Here is a 25,612-nt window from a genome sequence, read left to right as displayed (position 1 = left end):
CCACTTACTGTTATGTATCCCTTTTTAGAGGGTTATTATTGCTTCATGGGTTAGACAATGTTATTGCTATGTGTCAGTATAAGTTGTGGTGTGCCTCACTGATTAACATTAAACACACTCTCACTAACTGTGTTCTTATACCTTCAGATATGCCAGTATGAGGTTATTCTTATCGATAAAAGGACATGTATGGGATTGGACACAGATTAATACTACTAAAAAAAAAACCCAGTCACCTTCAGCAATATTTAGAGGTGTTTTAAACCATGACAGTGGGGGTTTCTGCCTAACTAACTGTAATCATCTTCAAACAGTAACATAGGCTTCCTGAAGCACAGAAAAAAAACAGTGGATTTGGAACTAACACATCATCAAGCTCCTTGATACCCCAGAAAAAAGCATTCTGTTGACTATGACATCAAACTCCATTTTAAAGACAAAGCTGAGCATCTTTTTTTCTGATTACTGATTGCCCTCCCCTGCAACAACAAAAAATAAAATTTGGAAAGCCATGGAATATTATATGCCATTCCATTTCTTCCTTGCTTAATACTATCTCATTCTGTTCAGTAAATATATTTAACCACAGCTGCTTACAATACAACAAAGGTGTATTGATAAAAGCTTTCTTTTGCATTTTTTATTCAGATTTACATTTCTACTGTTTTTCCCTTTAGTTTATTTTTATTTTACTCTTAAATTCTTTACCAGTTTCTGTCTTTCTTTTTTTCCTATTCTCTGTACTGTCTTATAGCCTCCCTTCAAAGCCTTTTATAAACTCCTTTGTTTCTCCTCAAAGTGAACCCTAGACTTTCTGTGTCCAGCCAAGGTGATAGCTCTATGGCCCATTCATTCTGTGATTTAAGAAAAAGAGGATGGTCTATTTATTTACGTGGAAATGAGTTTGAAGCTAGTAGTAGGCCATTACATACATGGGGCAGTCCCTTACCCAGGCTCCATAACAGCTGTAACACTCAGAACAGTCATTTCTTAGAGAGATGCCTGCATGCATTATACAAATGAGTCAGTCTCCTGGGGTCTACTTCACGTTGTCATAAACTGACAATATTGAGTCTGATATTGTCGGCACGACAATATCGAAAGTGAAGAACATCATGCAACTAAACGGAAATCTCCGTAAGGGGAAATTTCCGTTTACCTCAATGTAGTGCAGTCTCGGAGTTGGTATATTTAAGTAGGGGGGGTGTGGGGGGGTGCAGGGGGACTTGCCCCCCTGCTTACGCCATTTAGTTTTTTTTTTTAGTTTTTTTTTACGTTATTCAAAGTTTTGCCTAATCGATCAATAAAGTTTGACCTTTATTGATTCGATTAAGTAAACTTTCGATGACGTGATATAGACGCAGTCCCCTGACCTTGTGCAGCACAGCATTATCCTGGTCCACAGTATTGCATTAGATATCACTCACATTCCTGAAAAGGGTCAGTACTGCAGCAGACTGGACCACCTCCCTCCCTTAAGGATGGAAGAACTGATGTTGGTTACTCACTCCCATCCCCTTGTCTGCTCTAACTTCCTGCTGTCATTCGATTATCATCTGGGGTATACTCAGAACTCTGTCCTTCTATGCCACAGAGTGGGGCCAATTTTATTGTCAGTTTACAATGCATTAATTGTTTGAGCTGTTTATTTTCTCTCCTTGCTACCTCTTATTAGCTATTAAAGGTTATCAGGTTGTTAGAAATGTAGATGTTCAAGCCAAATTAATGTTTTTATATTGCAATGTTGTCTTGTAATGCACCTGAGATATTAAAAGATGCTATGAAAAGCATGTTATTCTGTAAGTGTTTTTACATGTGACAATATTTTTGTTGAATCACATAGCATCAGATTTACTTACGCATAGGTACGGCATGGTGAAGGGCAGCTGGGGCAGGATTCACAGAGGTGTGTCTCATAGTTAGCGATGCATTTACAGGTATTGCATTCACAGTATCCACGCCCACTACACTTTGTGCCTCTAGCAGTCATGCATCCATCGTAGGAGGCCTTGCATTCACAGGCCTTTCCCTCATAGCCTGCTTCGCAGCGACAATTTCCACAGTCACACTCGCCGTGCCCTGAAACAATCAAACAAAATTAAAGGACTGCACATATTTTCTCATAAAACAAACAAATGGCATTCAGAGATGTGATATTTCAAAATTAACAAGTACAAATATATATCCTTGAGTTCTGGATGAGTAGTTAGCAACAACAAATACAGTGAACTTAGCATCCCCAGAATAATTTGGGGACACAAGCATTACAAGAATATGCTTAGCTATCTGTGTGCTTCAAACTTTAAAATGCTACCCTTAGTCCTAGATGGTGCTGCGGTAGCATTGTCGCCTCACAGCAAGACATTGTCCCGTTCGATTCTCAGCTAGAGCGTCTTCTGTGTGGAGGCATGCGTGAATGGGCGTGCCTTCGTTGAAGGTTGTGCGTCAGGGCTGGTAACTCGGAACGTAAAGATCCACTACCAAACATTAGCGGACCGGAGTTCCGCTGTGGCGACCCCTAACCGGGATAAGCCGAAAGACACAACAACAACAAGTCCTAGATGGTTTTTAAAATATGTTTTAGTCCCAGGTAGAAGGCAGATTTTATTAAGCATTTCAGAAATTTGGAGAAATCCTAACAGAAAATTTTGGGTAGTAAAGTGAAAAAAAATGATACCGATAGCATTGGCATATCTGCCCTTGTAACTATTAAGATGACTTCCTTTTTAACAATGCAGTCTCTGTTTGCAACAGCAAAATTCATGACAGAAACTCTCTAGTCATGTCTTACCTTCTGGTGTCTTCCACTTATCTTGAAGATAAGCATTTCAGAACAACTTGTTGGATGGACAATCTTATCTGTCTTAAGGACCCAGGACTGGTATTGTTACTTACTTATTAATTTCTATATTTGTTATATCTGGTAGGTGCACTGGTCTCATGGACCCTTTTTAGTCATAACATCAACAAAAGAAAATAAAAAAGGCAATAATTACAAATTCTATAGTATTTCACATACCAAGAATATAGCATAGAAAAACTTATTAGTTTTTCTTAAGTTTTTCAAATATATATTTTTTAAACAGTGAACGAGGCAGTACTTTGTAAACATTTATACTGAAGTGCATTTATATTTTAAAGCAATTCTTTACATCATATTTCTACAAAAGAAAATGGGTCTACTACAGGTGCTTACATGCTAGTAGTACCTTCTTACTGCTACTTGCTTGAAAAAGCAAATGCTCTAACTTCTACTAGCCTGATCTTCCACTTCTACAAAGTCTTCCTAACACCCAGTCCTATAAACTGCTTAGCCCTGCAAGAACCTAAACCATAAACCAAAATCAACCACATAGTTCCAAGTCTGACATCTCAGTCCCTTACCTTAAACCTCCACTAACCTCTCAATAACTTTAAAGACCCCAGTTACTCCATAAACCAAAAACTCCACATCCACCTTCCCTAAACCTAAATTCACCATTTACACCCTGACCCAAAAACTCTCCACTCCCTAAACCTAAGACTTCCTTTTCATTTCCAAATCCTAAACCCCTACACCTGATCCCTATTTCAAACCCCACTACCACCACCACCAGAGCTGCTTGCCCAAATGAGAGATTGGAGAGGTCAGAAAGGTTAGGTACATTATGCAGGAACTGAAATGTCAGATGAGGAAACAATAACAGTGTATTTACTAAGAGGTTTTAGTGGGATCAGTAAATGCAACAGGAAGGCAGAAGCTTTGGAGAGCAACTGACTGCCAACAGAGTGTTCTTTAATTAAAGGTGTGGGTTTTTAGTTTAATTGGTGTATTAAGTATCTGAAAAATGTGTTACAAAATGCTAGTTTTTGCAGGCAAATAATTGCAGGTTTTTGTTGTGTTTCTTATTCCTTTCACATGATGTAAACAAAGGCTCTAGGCTGGACCCTATTATGTTAATATGAATTTTGTGAAACTTAAGTTTTATGAAAATGGTCCTAGTTACTTGAGTTGCTGATGAGTGCATAATGCTCCAGCTATACTCTGTGTTGCATATCGTCTACTCAGAGGCGATCTCTGCTTAACATACAAGGCCATGTCAAACTCAGAGCTGTTGGACATGCTACACTTAAAGAAATCCCAATCCCTCAGAGCCACATGCTCCAGGGATCTAAACCTTGTCATCACAATAAACAAAACATGCTGGAGGGATAGGTTCCTGACTCAGAGACTCCCCAGACTCTGGAATAGATTGCCCATACATGTCAAGCAGAGTGCCTCTTTGGCCCTCTTCAAAAGGAACCTTGACGATTGGATGGGAGAAAGGAAATTCACCCCAGGGATCATGTCAGTCGCCCTGCTAGACAGAGGTCCAGGGAAGTAAATAGTGTGGGAAGAAATAGCCAGGGAATTGTTATGGCTAGGCTTGTATAGGCCCTAGGGCTGATAGCCTAGTACCAACCTATGAACCTATGCATGAGGATTGCATAGTATGTAAATGGACTTATTATCCGCAGTAATAAAAGCATGTGTGATGGCCCTGCACTGGCCCAGTAATCAAGGAGCCTCAATCCTCACCACTAGCACCAGTGAGGGATGTACACATTGGGAGGATGACAAGTGCACACATACTAAAGTACAATTTCCCTTAAGAACACACAGAGATCACAGTCAGTCTGGAGCTAGTTTCTCCCTCTTTCTCCAGATCTCCAATAAGACTCCCCATTGGCACAGCTACAGAGTTAAGATCTCAGCCAAGTGGCCAAGCTAAGACCTCTTCACCCTCTGTCCAACCAGTGCTTCGTGTCCCTTCCCAAGTAGCTGACACACACACACACAGTTTGAGATTTGATTGATATACAAACGCACACATACACATACACACACACACACACACACACACACACACACACACACACACACACCTGGGAAAGGCTGACACAGGTTTACTAGCTATGCCCCCTTCTGCCCATGCTATAAGGTAGTACCAGCTGCCACTAGCTACCCTTACTTATCAGCTACTATAAGGCCCTTACCAAAGGGAGTCCAGTCCTACTGTGTAATGTTACTATTATCCAAATGGTAAGTGTGACCAAGACTAAGGCTATTGGAGTGGCCCATACAATGTCACCAAATATATATGCAAGTACTTTGAGAGCTTAAATATCTCTAAACAAACCAGCCATCATTAAAAGGTTTAAATATATTTAATAAATAATAAAAGAACAAAACAATACTCAAACACAGTGACTACAGAGTTCAGAATCACAGGAAATATTTTAAAACAACATTGCAGGACAGTCTCAAATAAATACAGAAAACATCTAAACTAATCTTCACTATATTCCTATCTATTCCAAACCAAAAAATGGTATCCAAGGCACGACTGGTATTCGTAAAAAACAGGTTTAATAAAACATAAGAACAAGGTAAGCACTTTCACACAATAAAATGTGCTTCTTCAGACAACTCATTACAGAACCAAAGCAGTTTAAATGCATTATTCATCTAATCTCATAAAAACAACCTTCATATTGCTATTATTACTTAGAGACCTCTAGCCTTCAGTGCTGGTTTTATAGAGGCTATTTCATTAATACCAGGGAACCTATCTGCCTGCATATTTATGATCCAAGATAATTCACATTCTTCTGTGTAATTCCTAACCCCCCCCCCGAGCATTGGGTTGAATAATTTCTATCACCCTAAAAGCAAATATATATTGCTCCCCATATTCCATGAAGTGCTTTGCTAGTGCATTATGTTCCAGATATCTATGTATGTGGTATACATGTTCCCTCATTCTTTCAAGTAAAGACCTATTGGTTTTGCCTATATAAAAACATTTGCATACTCGGCATTTAGCCAGATAAATCAAGTTCCTGCTGCGACAGTCAGCTACCACCTTAAAATAAAATTTTCTATTTGTAACTGGATGAGAAAATTCTACTGTTTGATCTATATACATGCAGAAATTACATCTGCGACAGCTCTTCATTGATGGTATATAATTAGTCCTTTCATTTTTCTTATTATGCTTGTAACATAATTGCCTCTTAAGGGATTTTTTATTTTTGAAGCAAAACCTCGGTTCTTCACCTACTAAAGAGTGCACATCAGGGTCCAGATGTAAAATTGACCAATTATTTTTAATGACCTTCATGATTTCTGTTACATCTGAGGTATAAAATAAAGTTACCAGTATATGCTTCTTAACACGATTAATTCTCCTTCCCTCACCCATCTCAGTTGTTTTATGTGAAAAGTACTGTTTCCCTTTTCCTTTCCTATTTCTATGAGTAAAACTGGTAGCTTCTTCGATCTCTTTCTCTTTATATCCCCTGTCTAGTAGTTCCTGTTTAAAATATGTCACATCTCTCTCAAAAAGTGTATCATCATTGTTTAACCTGGACAAACTTAAACATTGTCCGTTAGCTACATTTTTAAAGACATGTCTTGCATGCATACTATCAAGCTGTAACAGCGTGTTCCGCTTACATTCTTTCCTAAACAGGGTCGTCGTAAGATGCTCAACTCATCAACCAACAGTTTCACATCCAGGAAGTCTAACTCTTTGTCTGAAATTCTGGATGTAAAAGATAAAAATCGTTCAGTGCTATTTAAATATTGGATGAACTCCATCAATAATTCATGGTCTCTGTTCCAAACAAAGAAAAGATCATCTACAAACCTCTTCTATAACACTAAATGGGAAGAAAAGGTAGAATTAAAAACATACTTGTTTTCCCATTGGGCCATCACAGTGTTGGCGTAGCTATTGGCACAACTAGTGCCCATAGCTACGCCAACTTTCTGCAGAAAAATGCGCTCATTGAACATGAACGCATTATTCTCTAACACCATCTTTAAAAATAGACAAATCAGGTCAATAGTCACTATATCATATCTACTATTTGATGTTAAGAGACCTTTCAGCATTTCTATGCCTCTATCATGGGGGATAGATGTAAACAAGGATACTACAGCCTTACTAACAAGCAATAAATCCCCATTGAAAGTTAACTCACTAACTGAATCAGTTTATTTAAGAACTGTTCTGTCTCCCTTAGTACCTGATTTTGTGTCTCAATGACTAGTCTGAGCTGTTTTTCTATAAACATAGACATTAGCTCAGTAATCCAGCCAATACCAGCCACTATGGGTCTAAAAGGAGATTTAGTTACATTTTTATGAATCTTTGGGAGCCCTTGAAAGATCGGAATCAAAGGGTATTCCGCCGATAAATAATCAAACAGCTCTTTAGAAGTCAATCTATTGCAATAGCAATCATGTAAACTGGAATTACTCTATCATGTAAAAATTCAACAGAAGGATAATCTATTTCAGTATAAACATACAGATCCATCAACATCTCCAAAATGCTTTCATTATAAAATGTTGCATCCATCACCACGATGGACCCGCCCTTATCGGGGGACTTTATAACTAATTCGTCATCACTTTGTAATTGTAATAGAGCCCCCCGCTCAGCTCTATTCAAGTTGAAAAAAACCTCTTCATGCCACTAGTATTATAAATACTCAGAAGATCATTCTCCCATTTTTAAGAAAAGGTATCTAGAACGGGATGTAAAGGAGATTGAAAGGCACGTGGTTTCTTAAAACAATCCGTGTCAGTACTATCACATTCTTTAAACATAATTTTAAGCATAACATTTCAAACATATTTCTTAATATCAATAATAGTCTCACTTGATACAGAATCTTGAGCTGGTATAAATGAAAGTCCATGATTTATCTGAGATTCATTCAAGTCTTTTTTAGAAATATTATAGACAACTGAATTAGTTAACCTGTCCACATAGTTTTGAGCGTTTGCTTTCCACCTTCCTCCATTAGCCGTTGCCATTTTCTCCCCCTGCTCTGCGAGCGTGAATATCTCTTCTCCCTCAGTTGAATAGGGAGATGTAAAGGGAGTGTCCCTGTATGGCCTAGCATATTTATTGGCTTTGGGTGTGTATTTGCTGGCTTGGTAAAAGTTGCCAGATTTAAAGGGGCAATGCCAGATGTACTAGGCGTAGTACATAGTTCAGCAGTTTCAGCAGTCGTACTATTGATATTAGTTGATTTAATAACAGTTGAAACCTCAGAAGAAACAACATTAGTATTACTAGTATTACTCTGGACATTAAAAGAGCTCTCAGCAGTTAAATTATTCACATTTCTCTATGTCAAAAATACATATCTCTCAGAAGTTTGCCTAGAACTGGAAGTCGTAAAACAGTTACATTTTAAACCTAGTAATTATTTATGTTTCAAGACAATAGAAAAACTTTAGCTCTAGACATCCTGTCTTCTTGCTGAGCTGAAACTGAGATAACACAATCGTAAATGATTTCAACTTATTTTCTTGAGGGTTTGCAAGTTAACTCTATGTTCCAGCTTGTACCATCAAAACATGCACTTTCATAGGCATATAGTTTATATACATTTCTGTTCTTTTCCAGTAGGGTACAATGTGGTTACATTCTTGAAGCTCAGTACATAACATACACACACTTCTGCACCAGTAGTTTAATATACACATAACATATAGTTCTTTTACATTTTTAAGACAAGCATATAAATCTTATTAATATTCACAAATGACATATGATTATTTACAAAAGTCCAGATAGCTGAGCTGGCAGTGTAACATTTCTATATAAATCATAGTAATATTTTCAAGCAACATATAATTATTTACAAAATTCTAGCTAGCTGGGCTGGCAGTATTTCAGTGTGTTACACACACCCCCCTCCACATACACACACAAGAACTCAAGCTAGTTTTTCAATTGACCCTTGAGAAATGTTGCTTGAGAGGGTTGAGCCTATCTGGGAATACCTTACCCCATTCCCTGTCTTGAGATTCCAGCTGCCTTGGCATTGCTGACCCCAGTACCGTGCTGCACTATCCCATCATATGTCTGCAACCCTAGGCTCCACCATAGTAATTTGGTATTTTCCTGGCTGGCTGTATGTATCCGTACATCTCCCTCAGACTCCTCCTGCCTTGTACTGCAAATACTTAGTAAAAGGGCCTCCCTCTAATGGTAAGGTTTCATCATGTTAACGTAGTACAATTTGTGCCCCTGCCTCCTGCCTAGCAGTTCTACCATGTGGTTAACATCACTGACCTTCCTTACCACCTTGTAGGGTCCCTCCCAAGCTGCCTGCAGCTTGTTGTGTCTGACAGGAATGAAAACCATTACCTGCTGCCCTACAGCATACCAGACCTTTTTCTGTTGTTAGGCTTCTGCCAGGTTCTCCTGGGCCAAGACCCCATGTTCTCTGAGCCTCGTCCTGAGGTTCAGGACATATGCCACAAAGTACAGTTTTGTACCTACCATAAATGTAGATGTTCGAGTGTACGCCCTGCTGCAGTCATCACACTTGGTTATCCTGTCGTCAGGCGGTCCCGCAGTCAGCCGGAATTCCAAAGTCTTGGTCCGGCGTCGGTTGCTGTCGCTTCTTCCCTGACGTCAGTGCGCCAGAGGTATATATAATGCATCCGACGCCATTTTCTTCAGTTTTTCTTGCCCCAGATGTCAGGTGCCCCCAAAAAGGTGGTCAGTAATTAGTACCAAATTAAGTAATTTTTGCACAAACACAAAATCCCTCCAGCTATAAGCAAATACATCAGGAAGGTATTGTAGAGATTTAGCCAGTTAGATCAGAGGGGATGGAGGGAGGGTAACATGGACTGCAGCAGGGTGTACACTCGAACATCTACATTTATGGTAGGTAAAAATCTGTACTATGTTCATCATGTTACCCTGCTGCAGTCATCACACTTGGGTAGAATCCCAAAGCTATGGATGGGCGGAGGAGTTATAGAGGGTTAGAGGATGGTAGAAGGCCCTGCAGAACTGCAGTGGCGAAGCCAGCCCTAGTCTTAGAGTAAAGTGGTAAGTGATAGTGTTTGGTAAAGCTGTGTACTGAACTCCAAGTTGCAGCTTCCAAAATCTCCTTGGTTGGAACCCCCCTGAGGAAGGCTGTAGATGTAGCTGTTGCCCTGGTAGAGTGGGGCCTAATGGTAGCAGGATGGGTATAGCAAAAACGAATGCAATGTCCTATCCATTTGGAAATGGTTTGTTTTGATATAGCCTTCCCTTGTGAAGCTGTAGCATAGGATACAAAGAGCTGGTCAGATTTTCTGAAAGCCTTAGTTTTATCCAAGTAGTAACGAAGTTGCCTGTGAATGTCCAAGGAATACAGGAGTCTTTCTCCTTTGTTCTGTGGGTTTGGGAAGAAGGTGGGTAAGTGAATGGTTTGATTTAAAGCCACACTGGAAACCACCTTAGGCATGAAGGAAGGATTAGTTCGTAGAGAAACTCTGACTTGATGGAAAATGAGGAAATGTTCCACTGCCATTAGTGCCTGCAGCTCTGAGACTCTTCTAGCTGAAGTTATTGCTAGCAGCAGGGCAGTCTTCCATGATAGGAACTGTAGATCTGCAGAGAAAGCTGGTTCAAAGGGAGGTAGTGTAAGTTTTTCCAGAACGAAATTGAGGTCCCATGTTGGTGTAGGTGCTCTCCTGGGGGGGCCTAATGTTTTTTGCCCCTCTGAGGAACTGCCTTAGAAGTGGATGTGAAAATAAGGGTGGTTCCGTGTTGTAGTGGGCTGAAATAGCTGATGCATGGATTTTAATGGAAGAAAAAGAAAGTCCTTTGTGCAACATCTCAGTTAAATACTGTAGAATCTGAGGCATATGAGGCTGAAGTGTGTTTTGTCCTTTAGCTTGGTTCCAGGCACAAAACCTTTTCCATTTGTCCGAATAGGCCTTCCTGGTGCGGGCCTCCTAGCTTCCAGAATAACATCCATAACTGCTTGGGAAAGAGGAGCTGGCTGGATGCTTAGGTGATTTGCCATGCAGCCAGATTTAAGGCTTTTAGCTGGCTGTGAAGAATCTGATTGTTTTGCTGTGTGAGCAAATGGGCAATTTGTGGTAAAATCCAAGGTGGGCCCTGGGCCATATTCCTCAATAGTGGGTACCAGTGCTGGCGTGGCCAGTCTGGGGCTATGAGTATCAGTCGTGCTCTCTCCTTTCTGACTTTCAGAAGCACCTTTGTGAGGAGAGGCAATGGAGGGAAGGCATATACTGTCAGGTTTTTCCAACTGAATGAGAGTGCGTCCACTTTCCAAGCTTGATGGTGAAGTGTCCTTGTACAAAATTTTGTTAGTTGATAGTTTTGAGGACTGGCAAACAGGTCTATGTCTGGAACATCCCATTTTTGAGTTATCATTGCAAATACTTGTGGATCCAGTTTCCACTCATGGGGATCCATGATTTTTCTACTGAGGTCGTCTGCCAATGTGTTCTTTTTTCCTGGCAGAAATTGAGCTTGTAACTGAACTTGGTAAGCCAGAGCTGTGTTCCACAAGGTCATTGCTTGCCTGCATAGAGGGTAGGAGTGTGTACCCCCTTGTTTGTTTATGTACCACATTACTGTGGTGTTGTCCGTCCTTATTGTAAGTTGTCCTGGATGTAATAGATTCTTGAAGACTGTCAGAGCATTCTGTACAGCTAGCATCTCTTTTTGATTGATGTGCAGATTCCTTTGATCTGCAGTCCATACGCCTTGAACGCACTGTCCTGCCATGTGTGCCCCCCAGGCGTAGTCCGATGCATCTGTTGTGATAGTTTGCCTGGCTGGGGGCAAGGTGAAAGGCTGACCCTTGTTGAGGTGACATGCCAGTGACCACCATAGAAACTCCTGTTGTAGGCAGGGAATGAGAGATATCATTGTGTCCAAGCTGTGGCTGTGTTGAGACCATACGCTTTTTAGGTACCACTGTAATTTCCTCATATGCAGCTTTGCAAATGGTATTAGTAGTATGCAAGATGCCATGAAGCCCAAGGCCTACAGAATTTTTCTTGCAGGTAGCTGGGTCTTTGTTGCCTTTGTTTTGAAATATTGAGTCAGTTGTATTTGTTTGTCTGGCATCAGATAAGCCTTCTGGGCCGTTGTATTCAAGCTGGCACCCAGGAATGTCATATTTTGTGAGGGTACTAGTTCTGATTTCTTTTCATTTACTGTGTACCCTAGGCAACTTAGAAGATGTTTTACAAAAACCAGATGCTGTAAGAGGATGTCCTTGCTTTCTGCTTGCATGAGGCAGTCGTCCAGGTATGGGTATATTTGAATTCCTCTTTGTCTGCAATATGCAATTACTGGTGCCAGGCATTTTGTGAAGACACTGGGCACAGTAGATAAGCCAAAGGGCAGTGCAGAGAATTGGTAATGGGTTGAACCTGCAATGAAACGGAGGTATCTTCTGCAACTTTGTCTGATAGGGACATGCAGGTATGCCTCCTTGAGGTCCAACGTTACTAGCCATGCTTTCTTGCCCAACATGGGAAGAAGCTGCTGTAGTGTTAGTATCTTGAATTTGGGTACTTGTAAGAAGGTGTTTAGAATTGAAAGGTCCAGAATTGGTCTCCAGGCATTGTCCTTTCTGGGAACTAGAAAGAGTCTTGAGTAAAATCCTTGGCCTTGCTCTCGAGTAGGTACAAGTTGAATGGCTCTCATGTCCATGAGAGCTGTAATTTGTTTTTGTGCCTCTGCCCATTGATTTTGTGGCAGGTTTGGCATTCCTCTTTTCATTGGCAAGGTGTGAAAATGGAATCTGTATCCTCGTGAAATTATGTCTAGGACCCATTTGTCCTTTGTGACCATGTGCCAGTTGTCTGAAAAAAGTGCGAGTTTTCCTCCCAAGGGGGCAGCCAAGAGAGTGTTGCTTGGCCAGATGAGGTGCAAGTCATTGAGTTTGCCTTCTGGTAGTTTGGGACCTGTCTTCTCCTCCCTTCTGTGCTGCAGTGCCCCATTGTCGAGGTTTGTACTGGGCTTGTGGTTGTCCTCTGCCTCTTGGATGTATGTATTTACACCTCTGTGGTCTGTCAGTAGCTGGAAAGGACCAATTTTTTTGTTGGCCAATTTCTGCTGAAGTGAGGGGGCTGTACCTGTAGGAAATCTTTGACTGTCTGCATTGATTTTGCCTCATCCTCCATTTTCTTTAAGACTTCTTCTGCTTTAACTCCAAAAAGAACATCCAGCTGTAAGGGAGCATCTAGAAGCTTTGCTTTAACATGCTCAGGCAGAGTTTGTTCCTTTAACCAAGCATGCCTACGTATAACAGACCCAGTGACAGCTGCTCTGCAGGAAGCCTCCAAAGAATCAAACCCACATTGTAAAGTATGTTTGCCCACCTGTTCAGCTGCATGCAACAGATCCTGCATTTCTTTCAATTCAGACTGTTGAGGGAGTGTGCTCATTTTTTGTTTTAACTGAGACATTAGAAATTGCTGATATTTTAACGTGAAATTGGCAATTTAGCGCCCTCATAGCTAGAGTGGCTGAGGTGTAAACATTTTTCCCCCCACCTGTCTAGTGCTCTGGAGTCCCTTTTAGAGGGTACAGGATGTTTTGCCATAGAAGCCTTAGCCCTTTTGGGACCCTGGGAGATAGTCTCTGGATCAGGGCTTTTATAAAGGAATTTGTGGGAATCAGGCACTCTATAGTATCTGTCAGGTTTGGCTCGAGCAGGAGGCAGAGAATCTGGGTTCAAACTGGATTCTAAGTAAACATCATCCACAATGTCTAAAACTGGGGGGATGGCAAGTGGTCTGTGCTGGGGGAGTAAAAGAAACTCTCTGAGCCTTTTCTTTGAGTCAGAGTAGTCCTGACCTTCCCAGTGAAAATGTTCCCTCATAGTGTGTAAAGTTTCCCCAAAGGAGTAGTCTTCAGGAGGAGAAGCTGAGGGAATAGAATCCTCAGCATCAGAATCTTCATAAGGGGAGAAAGAGTAATCTTGGTCCTCAGAGGAGCCTGAGGAAATAGACACTTGATCAGAGGAGGCATAATCTTCCTCTTGTCTAGGGCTTTTGTCGGGTGGGGGTTGGGAACCCCTGATTAAAGAGATCAAATCTTCAGCCATTTTGAGCATCTGTTTCTTAGGCATGGGGCCTTGAACTGGAGACTGAAGTGCAGTCTTTTTAGGTTTAGTAGGAGTCTTAAGCTTAGGATACGTTTTTATGGTGAGCGTCGTCGGTCTGAAGATGCCTTCAGAAACCGAAGGTGTTTCTGCAGGACCGACATCTTTTTCAGCAGTGTCATCGGTAGGGGCTAAACAAAATGGCTGTGTCGGCCTAGTAAATTCCGCCAAAAGTTCCGAAGCGGTCTCGGGTTCCAGATCTGTGGTAGTCAGGGGCTGCGTCGGAGCCTCACTGAAGACTGGTGAACCGGAGACCAGACCAGCCGAGGCCTCGGAGTGTGGCTTGGGTCTAGGCTGCCTGTCCTTATCCTTGCGTTTTTTGTGCACGCCGGTAGTCGGTTGCTCCGACGGCATAGTGTAGTTAAATTTTCTACCGAAGTAGTGTCATGCGAAATCAAAGCATCTTTTTATAGTATGCTTATTAAACCTAGCACAAAAACGACAACTAGTGACGTCGTGATCTGGGCCTAGGCAAGGTATGCAGTAAGAATGAAAATCCTTATGAGGTATTTGCTTCCCACAAGAAATACAATTGTTAACTTTTTCTGACATCGGTCTGAGGCAAGAAAAGTTTCCCCAACAGGGTACTTAGCTTTATTGAAGACTTCGGATCTGAAATTCGACTTCGAAAATCTCAGGAGTCGGCAGACCGGCACTTGCGAACTGCTTCTGCTTCAGGCACCGTGCGGCAAGAAAGACTGAAGAAAATGGCATTGGATGCATTATATATACCCCTGGCGCACTGATGTCAGGGAAGAAGCGACAGCAACTGACGCCGGACCAAGACTTTGGAATTCTGGCCGACTGCGGGACCTCCTGATGACAGGATAACCCAAGTGTGATGACTGCAGCAGGGTAACACGATGAACATCAGACACCTTGTGGGATTTAAACTCACCCTCCCACTCATCTCAAATCAAATATAGAGGTCCCCTCACCCTATGCCCATACAACAACTCAAAGGGTGAAACTCCTGTGGATTCCTAGGGCACCTCTCTGTAAGCAAACAATATATGGGGCAAATACATGTCCCACTCCCTCTTAAACTGGTCAGCAGATGCCCGTAGCATGGACTTGAGGGTAGAGTTTAACCTCTCAACAAGACCATTAGTCTGGGAATGATAAAGGGTAGTCTTACGGTGCTTAACCCCACAATACTTTCACAGACAAGCCAGCAGGTCTGACATGAAATTGGCACCTCTGTCAGTCAGCACGTCTTTCGGGAAAACTACCCTGCTGAAAGTCTCTAACAAAGCATTTGCCACCTTTTCTGCCTCAATGGAGGATAGAGCCACTGCCTCAGGGTATCTGGTTGCATAATCTACAACCACTGGGATATACTTTTTCCCTGTGGACCTTGGGGTATTCAGAGGCCCTACAATATCCATAGCTACCCTCTGAAATGGCTTCTCAATCACAGGCAAAGGCTCAGAGGAGCTTTCTCCTTGTGTCCTGCTTGCTTTGCCTACCTTTTGGCACTGCTCACAGGTCCAGCAGTACCCTGTTATGTCTGGAAAACGCAGGTCAATAGAAGTTCTGCATAATATGTCTCTTGGTACATTTTATGGCCATATGACCTGCAAAGGGAATATCATGGGCTATGGCTAGAAGTGCCAGATGGTAGGGTCTAGGCACTACCAACTGCTGTATTCTCTCACCTTCTAGGTCAGGGGTCCACTCTCTATGCAGTTAGTCCCAGTATACAGATTCTCCCTTCCCTTGAGAATCAGGTGCTTCGGTAGCTACCTCCCTCAGGCCTTGTAATGTAGGGTCTGAGAGCTGAGGCTGTCGCAACTCTCTCTTTGTAACCCTTCTCAGCACCCCTTCCACAGGAAGTCTGGTATCCTCTGACAGCTGTGCCTCACTGTCAGGCTGGGTACTACTACTCGCCTCTATCCTTGCAGTCACTCTGTCCAAGGGAACATCAGTACCCACAAGCAGCTGTGGCACACCTTCAGTCTCACTGCTACAGGGTAGCTCCCTCCCTGAAGTAACAACCTCACCAGTCCTGGCTGCAAGTGTGTGGTCTGTCTGGGTCTACCCCAGGCTACCAGACCCACATGCTTGTCTCCAAGCCTGACTGCATGTAACTGCATGCAGACAAGGCACTGCATTATCAAAATCCTTCCCTATCAGGACATCTGCAGGGATATCCTCAAACACACCTACTCGCTTGCTTCCTTTTCCACCCTCCCAGTCAAGGTGAACCCCTAGCCAAAGGTATTTGGAATGGAGTCCTTCCTAAAGCTCTGACTGGAGTAGGCTGCCTAAGCAAGTAGTGCTCCTCTGTAACCATTGCAGGCTTCACAATGGTTAGATCAGAGGCTGTCTCTCTCTCTCTCTCTTTCAGCCATGGCCTCTTTCCACTTCACTAAGATAGGATATAACCTCTTGTGATAGTTTGGTACCCTTGTTGTCTCAAGACAACCTACTATTGGTATTTTGTCATTCCCACTTACTGGCTTTCCCACCTTTTGTTCCCCACCTTGCCTCGGTGGACATCTATATGCTACTTGGCTCCACTGGTTGATTTTAAAACATTTAACCCTAGTCCTGGATGTGCACCTGGACTAGTGGCTTCCCCTGCTACTGACAGACTCTGTTGGGGCAGTCTGGGCTGCCCACCATGGGTTCTCTTAGACCCATGAGCAGCACTGGGTGTCCCTTTCTTGTTCAGTGATGCCCTACTTGCTAGGTATAGGTCTCCCTTCTTCCCCAACTCATCTACAGTATTGCAGTGTCTATCAGCTAACCAGATTCTCATGTCCTCAGGCAAAGTGCTAAGGGCTTGTTCCCTCACCAAAAGGTCTGCCAGCCCTTCAGAAGTGATGACCTGACATCCATTCACCCACCTATGAAAATAAGTACTTATTTCAGCAACATATTCACACACACTTTCATCTGCCTTGCGTCTATGCTCACAAAACTTTTTCCTATAAGCTTCAGGTGTTAACTTAAAAAAATTCTAGCAAGCAGTTCTTTTCATTATAATTTAAACAGTCAGTATCAGACAGTTTGGAAAGAACAGTTACAGCTTTACTATGGAGTAAGGGGGTCAGGAACCATACCTACAGCCCTTGGTCAACATTATACAGTTTACATACCCTATCAAACATATGAATGAAACTATCAAAATTATCCCCCTCTGTAAATTGTGGAAGAAATTTACTAACTTTTGTTGCTTCTGGGATTCGGTTGCTCCCTTCCCCATTACCTCCATGACCCTGGCGAAGAGTCAGCATCTCCTTTTCATGTTGTTTCTGCCTCTCATTCTCCTCAGCCTGCAGACATTGCAGTTTCTTATTTTCCTCAGCCTCCAGATGTCTCAGTCTCTCTGCTGCTTCTATTTCTAAATGCTTGGCCTCCAACTCAAGTCTCTTTAACTCCAGATGGATTTTTAAGTCCTCTGTGGAAAGGTTGAGCTGTCCATTTTCTAAGAGTAGTACATCTCCATGGCCAGTCTGATTGTCCTCCTGGCTGCTATTCTGTGATGCAACTGTGACTAAACCTGCAATCATGTTTGCCTTAGTCAGGTTGGCATGCACCAGTCCTTTAGCCTGACACATCTCAGCCAACTGGCTCCTTGTCAGCTTGCCATACTCCTCTGCTCTCCCTGACTAACCAAGCTAACAAAAAAATAAAACAATTGTGATATGAACTCTGAATGTTCACTGCATGACTGATTTAGGGTACAGTGATCACTGTACACAAGCTACAGGAATTCAATATCCACACCACTACAAGCCAACTAATATTTGATGTGGCAATCTCACCAAATTCAACCAATTAATATGTGCTGTGGCTATCCCACCACTGTCAAAAAATTAATATGTGACTACCCTGCACTGGTCCAGTAATCAAGGAGCCTCAATCCTCACCACTAGCACCAGTGAGGGCTGTACACATTGAGAAGATGACAAGGGCACACACAGTAAAGTACAATTTCCCTTAAGAGCACACAAAGATCACAGTCAGTCTGGGGCTGGTTTCTTCCTCTTTCTCCAGATCCCCAATAAGACTCCCCACTAGTACAGCTATAGGGTTAAGATCTCAACCGAGTGGCCAAGCTAAGACCTCCAACCACTGCTTTGTGTCCCTGCCCAAGTAGCTGACACACACACACACTTTGAGATTTGATTGATATACAAACACACACACACACACACACCTGGGAAAGGCTGGCACAGGTTTACTAGCTATATTCCCTTCTGCTCAGGCTATAAGGTAGTACCAGCTGCCACCAGCCACCCTTACTTATTAGCTACTATAAGGCCCTTACCAAAGGGTGTCCATTCCTACTGTGTAATGTTACTATTCTCCAAATGGTAAGTGTGACCAAGACTAAGGCTACTGGAGTGGCCCATACAGTGTCACCAAATACATATGCAAGTATTTTAAGAGCTTAAATATCTCTAAACAAACCAGCCACAATTAAAAGGTTTAAATATATTTAATAATAAATAATAAAATAACAAAACAATACTCAAACAACACAGTGACTATAGAGCTCAGAATCACAGGAAATATTTTTAAACAACATTGCAGGACAGTCTCAAATAAAAACAGAAAACATCTAAACTAATCTTCACTACATTCCTATCTATATCTAAAATAAATCACTTTTCCCTAGTTACTTACTATTAGCAAAATGCAGGCAGGAGTGCTAATGAGTGAGATGTTTCTAGGTCCAAAGACAAATACAAAATGTGCAGTTTCTGACAGTTTTGAAATTAATATCAAAACATTACTGCTGGGTTAGCTGGATGACATCACTATCTGTCACTTGCCCTTAGTTCCCAGGCTAACAGAAATTTAGAATTTAGCACCTCTGTGTCAAAATACATATCTCTCAGAAGTTTGCCTAGAACTGGAAGTCGTAAAATAGTTGAGCACTTTTACATTTTAAACCTAGTAATTATTTCTGTTTCAAGACAATAGAAAAACTTTAGCTCTAGACATCCTGTCTTCTTGCTGAGCTGAAACTGAGATAACACAATCATAAACTATTTCAACTTATTTTCTTGAGGGTTTGCAAGTTAACTCTAGGTTCCAGCTTTTACCATCAAAACATACATTTCTGTTCTTTTCCAGTAGGCTACATTGTGGTTACATTCTTGAATCTCAGTACATAACAAACAGTTCAACACACACTTCTGCACCAGTAGTTTAATATACACACAGCATATAGTTATCTTTCATTTGTAAGGCAAGCATGTAAATCATATTAATATTCACAAATGACATATGATTATTTACAAAATTCCAGATAGTTGGGCTGGCAGTGTCACATTTCTATATAAATCATATTAATATTTTCAAGTGACATATAATTATTTATAAAATTCCAGCTAGCTGGGCTGGCAGTATTTTGGTTTGTCAGAGCATGTTCCTTAAAAAAGCACAGTACCTATAGAAGTATGATCTGTCTTTAAATATACTATCTCAAGATGCATGCATGCCTCTCAACTTCTTTGCACAAGAAATCTGGATAAAGTCTAAAATAATGGGAGGAGAAATACAAAAAAGTAGGGGCAGATTTCAGTTGCTGCTCTTATAAACTTAGGTAGTTGCTAGAATAACAGGAATTGTGGTAACATGAATTTTGAAACTCATTATTTACTGACTTCACTTCCAAATAATTTGCCAGAAAACCACACATTTTATGAGGAACAGACCAAAACATGAGGCAAAAATCTAGACATTCTGCAAAAATGTGGATACTTGAGAGGTATAATACTATGGCTGCACAATAGAAGACAAGAAGCAATTAACACCTTCATCAAAAGCCTGTCCTGCTCTACTGTCTATACAGTAAGATCATAAACAACACTAAATAAAACTGCAAGAGCAATTCAGCACAACAAACACATGGATTCAGCTGTCATAATGAAAAACAATTTTGAAAAATATGGCATTAATAGAAACTTTCATTTGACACATATGATTCAAAAACCCTTCAATAAAACAGTCTTTGATTCAAGGATGTCATCCCATTTATAAATATCTAAAGCAGTGTGCCCTACCTAAATACATGCATGTATGTGTGTGTGTGTGTGTGTGTGTGTGTGTGTGTGTGTGTGTGTGTGTGTGTATTTGTTTGTCTATCTTATGTGAACCTACACAAATTAAACAGTAGGTATTCATTTATTTATTTCTGATTTGTTAAGTGGCTAATACAGTGATCCACTAGGGGCCCACTACAGATGTGCCTATGTGCATGACACAAAGACGCAAAAAATGTGAAACCTAAGATCTGATGTTGTTAATCTTCATTTATTCCTTACTCTTGGGATTCGGTTCTGACCTCGGAACAGAGCCGGCCTTTTTTTCAAGCTCACGTCAGCCACAAACCTCTTGAGCTAAGATTTTACCCATCATGCCCTTCTCCCTGTTACCTCAGATCTAGTTTGCCACGGTCTGTTCAGCCATGTAGAGCTGCTCCTCTCCAGCTAAGTGTGTATTTTGATAATTTTTGTGAGTTTTTTTCTCATAGACTTCTTAGTTTTTCAACTCTATTAAGTCGTATCTTCCTTTTCGTTATTACCTGTACCTTTTTGGTATCTTCTACTCCCTTTGTTGGTGGTCTTTCCTTGCCCTCACTTGAGCCTTGCTACAGTGTGCTTGTGCCTAGGTTTTGAATATTTTGTGGATATAATGTCTGAGAAGAAAGGGAGTCCAGGCTTTAAGAGGTGTTCGGAGTGCGGACACAAACTGCCTCACTGACACGCATGACTTGTGTGTTAACTGTTTGGGCATGCCTCATCTCACAGAGAAGCTGCCCTGTCAGATTTATAAAGGTTTTTCTGCCAGGACTTTGAATGAACATAAAAATAAACTAGTACTAAAGGGTCTCCTTAAGACCTCCTTTTGTGAGGCTATTTCTGGGTCGCAGGACTTTTCTTCTCCTTTCAAACAACATAAAAGGTCTAAGTCTCTTCCATCGTTTCCCTCTGGAGATCCTAAGGAATTGAACCATCTTCTTCTTCTTTCGGCTTTTCCCAGTTAGGGGTCACCACAGCGGATCACCTGTCCGCTCATGATTGGCAGTTGAGTTTTACAGTGTTGAGTTGCCAGCCCGGTACCCAACCGTCCACAGAAGGCACACACACACACAAGCACTCACACCTAGGGCCAATTTAGAGTGTCCAATCCACCTACTGCATGTCTTTGGGATGTGGGAGGAAACTTGAGCACCCGGAGGAAACCCATGTGACCACAGGGAGGACATGCAGACTCTGCACAGAAGGCACCCCAGCCGAGGATAAAACCGGAGAACCTCTTGTTGTGAGGTGACACTGCTAACCACTGCACCACCGTGGCCGCTCATCCTAAGAAATTGAACCATAAAAAGGCTAAATTGTCAGAGTTGTCATTGCCAGTGGCTGCTTCGGCACTGACTCACATGACTCTGTCTCCGATTATGTCTGCTGGTCCCTCTACACCATTGCTTTCGATGCAGACTTCAGCCATCATGGTGCAGACTACTATGGCACTGACTAGTTCAGTGCAGACTTTCTCGGCACTGATTGGTATATCGACGCAGTCATCTTTGGCACCGACTGAAGTCCCGGTGTAGACTACTTCGGCACTGTCCAGTTTCTCGGTGCAGACATCTTCAGCGCTGACAGTTTTCTCAGCGCAGACATCTTTGGCGCCGACAGTTTTCTCGGCGCAGCCCCCTTGGCACTCACAATTTCTTCGGTGCAGGCTTTTTCGGAACCGATGGTGTCGGTGTAGACATTACCTATTCAGACACCTTCTTTCAGTGGTTGTGCTAGCCCTTTTTTGGACAGGTCCGAATCACCTTCAGGGCTTTCAATGAGGTCTACCAGAAGCCTTTCTGAACATGATGTGGTGCGTCTTATAGACCAGCTGCTTTTGGCCAGAGGAATTCCTGCCCCTTCACAAGTGTCTCTCCCCTCTGGAGTTGATTACCCTTCTCCATAGACTCCTACCTATACACATTCGGCCTCTGTGGAGGTTTCGAGACATCCCCCCTCGGGCGGGCTGACCTTGGAGAGGACACTGGTCGCTGCTTCTCGGCTTCCTCTGTCAGAGACTACCACTTCCTCTGAACCTCAGCTGTCTCAAGTCGCAAACCCCGGACTCTGGGCTCAAGAGTCTCAGGCCTTTTCCCCCTGGAGACACTGTCTTTGCAGCCTTCCCCAGAGTCTCCCACTGAGGAGGTCCACTGCAAGACTACATGTAAGAGGAAGCACATGGACTCCACAGAAGAGTCAGTGATCGAAGACACAGATTATGATGACAGGGAGGGGTCTCCATGTTTACTTTCTGACGAGGTTTCCTTTGGTGACATCCTCGAAATTTTAAAGCAGAGAGGTGAATGGAAATCCTCTAACCCTTTGGAGTAGTCTGTGTTCCTGCAGCCTTTTCGTGCCCGGCCTTCTACCTCCTGGGTTACCCCACCTGCCGATGAGCTCATCAAGCTCATCATTCAGAGTGGGTGGAAGGCACTGGACTCTGTGGAGGCCATACCTCGTAGGCTGGACAAAATCCTTTCTCCCCCAGAAGAGTGCCCCCATTGGTTGAAAGGTCTCCCAGTAGACACCATGGTGGTGGCTGCCGCTACAAAGAAGGAACTGGCAGAGGAGAGCCAGGCTGTTCACCCGCCCAATAAGGATTCCCGGGCGGTGGACAGATTAGGGAAATGAGTCTTTGCGTCATTAACCTTTGCTGTTAGGTCACTGAACTACCTGGCATATTTCACAAGGCTACAGAGAAACCTGGTGTCCAAACTCTCTGAGACCTTGGCAGGAGCAGTTTCTGATGAAGTTTGGGACAAGGTGGCCTCTCAGTTAGCGACCCTAGAATCTGTTTCCAATTCCTCAATGTGTTGCTAAATACGAAAATTGGAAAATTGCTAAATTGGAAAAATACGATTGGATGTGCTCCATAGATCTTCAAGATGCGTACTACCACATAAAGGTGGAAAGGTGCTCAAGAAGATAACTTAATTTCCAGGCGGGAGCCAGTCATTACCAGTTTTGCGTACTGCCCTTTAGACTCTCTACAGCCCCCAGAGTGTTCACAAAGTGCATGGCAGCAGTCACAGCTCACCTGTGGTTTCAAGGATTCCAGGTGTTTCCCTACCTAGACGACTGGCTCATTACTGCCCCAACAAGACGTCTACTGGATCAGACCTTGACTTAAATCCTAAACACTGCACAGCAGCTTGGAATATCGATAAACTAGAAGAAGTCAAACCTTTCTCTGAGTCACTCATTAGAATACATTGGAGTGATTCTGGACACAATGACTTGTACAGCCTCTCTGCCAGATCACAGACTTCACAGGATCAAAGAACAAGTTCAGGCAAGACTTTCACAAAATCTAGCCTCAGCTCGATCCGTTCTTCAATTGCTGGGATCGATGGCAGCCTCCATCACCATAGTCCCTCTAGCAAGGCTACACATGAAGCTTCTTCAATGGCGACTTCTTACTTAGTGGTACACATCCCAGCCCCCCTTAACTTTTCTGATTTGTATAACCAAGATTTGCAAACAGGACTTGATCTGGTGGATGTCAAACAACCCTCACCAGTGGTCTTGCACCCTTCACCCCTCATCAGCCCAAAGCCACAGTGACCATGGATGCCTCCCTGATGGGGTGGGGGTGGCTGTTTCAGGGAAAGACAGTCCAAGGCACTTGGTCACAGATGGAGGCCCATCTGCATATCAGTGTCCTAGAACTGAGGGCGGTGCTACTAGGGTTGCAAGCATTTCAATCGATCCTTCCATCAGGGACTATTGCGATTCAGTCAGACAACATGGCAGTATTCTGGTACATCAACAAACAAGGGGGAACCAGATCATACCCACTCTGTCGAGAGGCCATGAGAATATGACAATGGGCGATAGTCTCCAACAGTTTTCTGATAGCGATGCACATTCCCGGGAGCTCCAACGTGATAGCGGACAAGTTGAGCAGATGCATTCTACAGCCTCATGAGTGGTCTCTCAATCCTCTAGTGGTGGCAAAGATTTTCGACCACTGGAGCCAGCCTTGCTGCGACCTATTTGCGTCCCTGTCCAATCACAAGTGCAGCAACTACTTTGTCCTGATCCCCCCTCAGGGACAGTCGCCGAGAGATGCTCTAGTCCACGATTGGCCCTCTGGTCTTCTATATGCCTATCCTCCGATACCCCTCGTTCCCCTGTTCCTCAAGAAAGCACATCAGTTGAAGAGCAAAGTGATCCTCATTGCGCCATATTGGCCTCGACAAGTTTGGTTTCCCTTCCTATGGCCTCATCTGCTAGATCGACCATGGATTCTCAATCCAACTCCAGAGTTGATCTCTCACCCGCAGATTCTGGTTCATCCAAACATATCCAGCCTGAAACTAACAGTTTGGTTTATCCACTTCCAATGATTGCCAGGCAGCATGATCTATCTTGCCCCGTGCATGACATCCTGATTGCCTCTCATAGATCATCCACCAGACTACTCTACCACAGCAAATGGAAGAGATTTTCTCTCTGGTTACAAGATAAACAAAGGGACCCTTTTACAGCCCCTGTTTCTAGTGTGCTAGAATATCTTTCAGACCTTTTTAAATCAGGAGTTGCTGCCTCCACAGTTCGTGTTCATTTGGCTGCGATTTCTAATTTTCATAATGGGTTCCGAGGCTCTTCCTTAATGTCACAAAGACTTTGTAAGACCTTTCTGAAGGGCGTAACCCAACTAAAGCCTCCATTCAGAGAACCTGTTCAACCTTGGGACCTGGCCTTAGTCCTTCAAGGGTTGACAACTTCTCCCTTTGAGCCTGCATCTACCTGTGATCTAAAGTATTTGTCATGGAAAACGCTGTTCTTAGTTGCTATTACTTTTGCCAGACGTATTTCTGAAATTACAGGCCTTGTCTATCAAACCTCCCTACCTCATCTTTCACAAGGATAGAGTTTCATTAAGGACCAATCTGACCTTCTTGCCCAAGGTTGTTTCTGAGTTATCTATCAATCAGATTATTGATTTGCCAGTGTTCTTCCCTAATCATTCTAACAGAGGGGAATATTGCCTGCATACCTTGGCATAGACAAATGCGTTTTTACCTAGACAGGACTAAATTTAATAGAAAATCTGACCAGCTGTTTTTGGCCTTTTCTGAATCCAAATTAGGTTGTCCAGTTTCAAAAGTTACTTTAGCCCTTGGCTGAGAAATTGTATTACTTTCATTTATAGCAAGAATGGTACCCCTTTACCTGGCAGAGTAAAGGCCCACTCTACAAGATCAGTGTCAACTTCTGCAGCCTTCCATGCGAGAACATCATTGAATGACATTTGTGCAGCTGCAGCCTGGGCTAGGCCTCATACCTTCATTGCTCATTACACATTGGCCTCTGCCTCCAGAGGCAGATCTTTCTTTGTTTCTATGGTGCTCCGGAATGTCCTTCCATAGGGCCACCCAGGGAACAAGATATTTGGGGCTCTGTCCCAAGACTAAGGAATAAACGAAGATTAACAACATCAGATAAAGAAGTTGTCTTACCATAACGTTCCATCTGAGTTGTTTCATCTTCGTTTATTCATTATGGCCCACCCGCCTTCTCCCTCCAAAGGTTTCTGGTGGATCTCATTTGTCCTTCTTTCCAGTTGTTAGGTCATGTCTGACTAGCGG

General features: G+C 42.7%; 1 protein-coding gene across 1 annotated transcript in view; it reads right to left on the bottom strand.

Moving 5' to 3' along the window:
• Positions 1 to 25,612, bottom strand: part of LOC122792954 (integrin beta-2-like) — a 1,413,174-nt gene that overhangs the window by 228,642 nt on the left and 1,158,920 nt on the right. Inside the window, exon 13 of the mRNA XM_044060545.1 lies at positions 1,860 to 2,079. Coding sequence (XP_043916480.1) covers positions 1,860 to 2,079 — 220 coding nt within the window. The remainder of the gene's footprint in view (positions 1 to 1,859; positions 2,080 to 25,612) is intronic.

This window comes from Protopterus annectens, chromosome 2.part0 (genome assembly GCF_019279795.1).
Source record: "Protopterus annectens isolate FY-2018-M chromosome 2.part0, PAN1.0, whole genome shotgun sequence".
NCBI classification, from domain to species: Eukaryota; Metazoa; Chordata; order Ceratodontiformes; family Protopteridae; genus Protopterus; species Protopterus annectens.
Note: the sequence above shows the minus strand (reverse complement) of the source record. Positions and strands in the feature narration are given on the sequence as shown.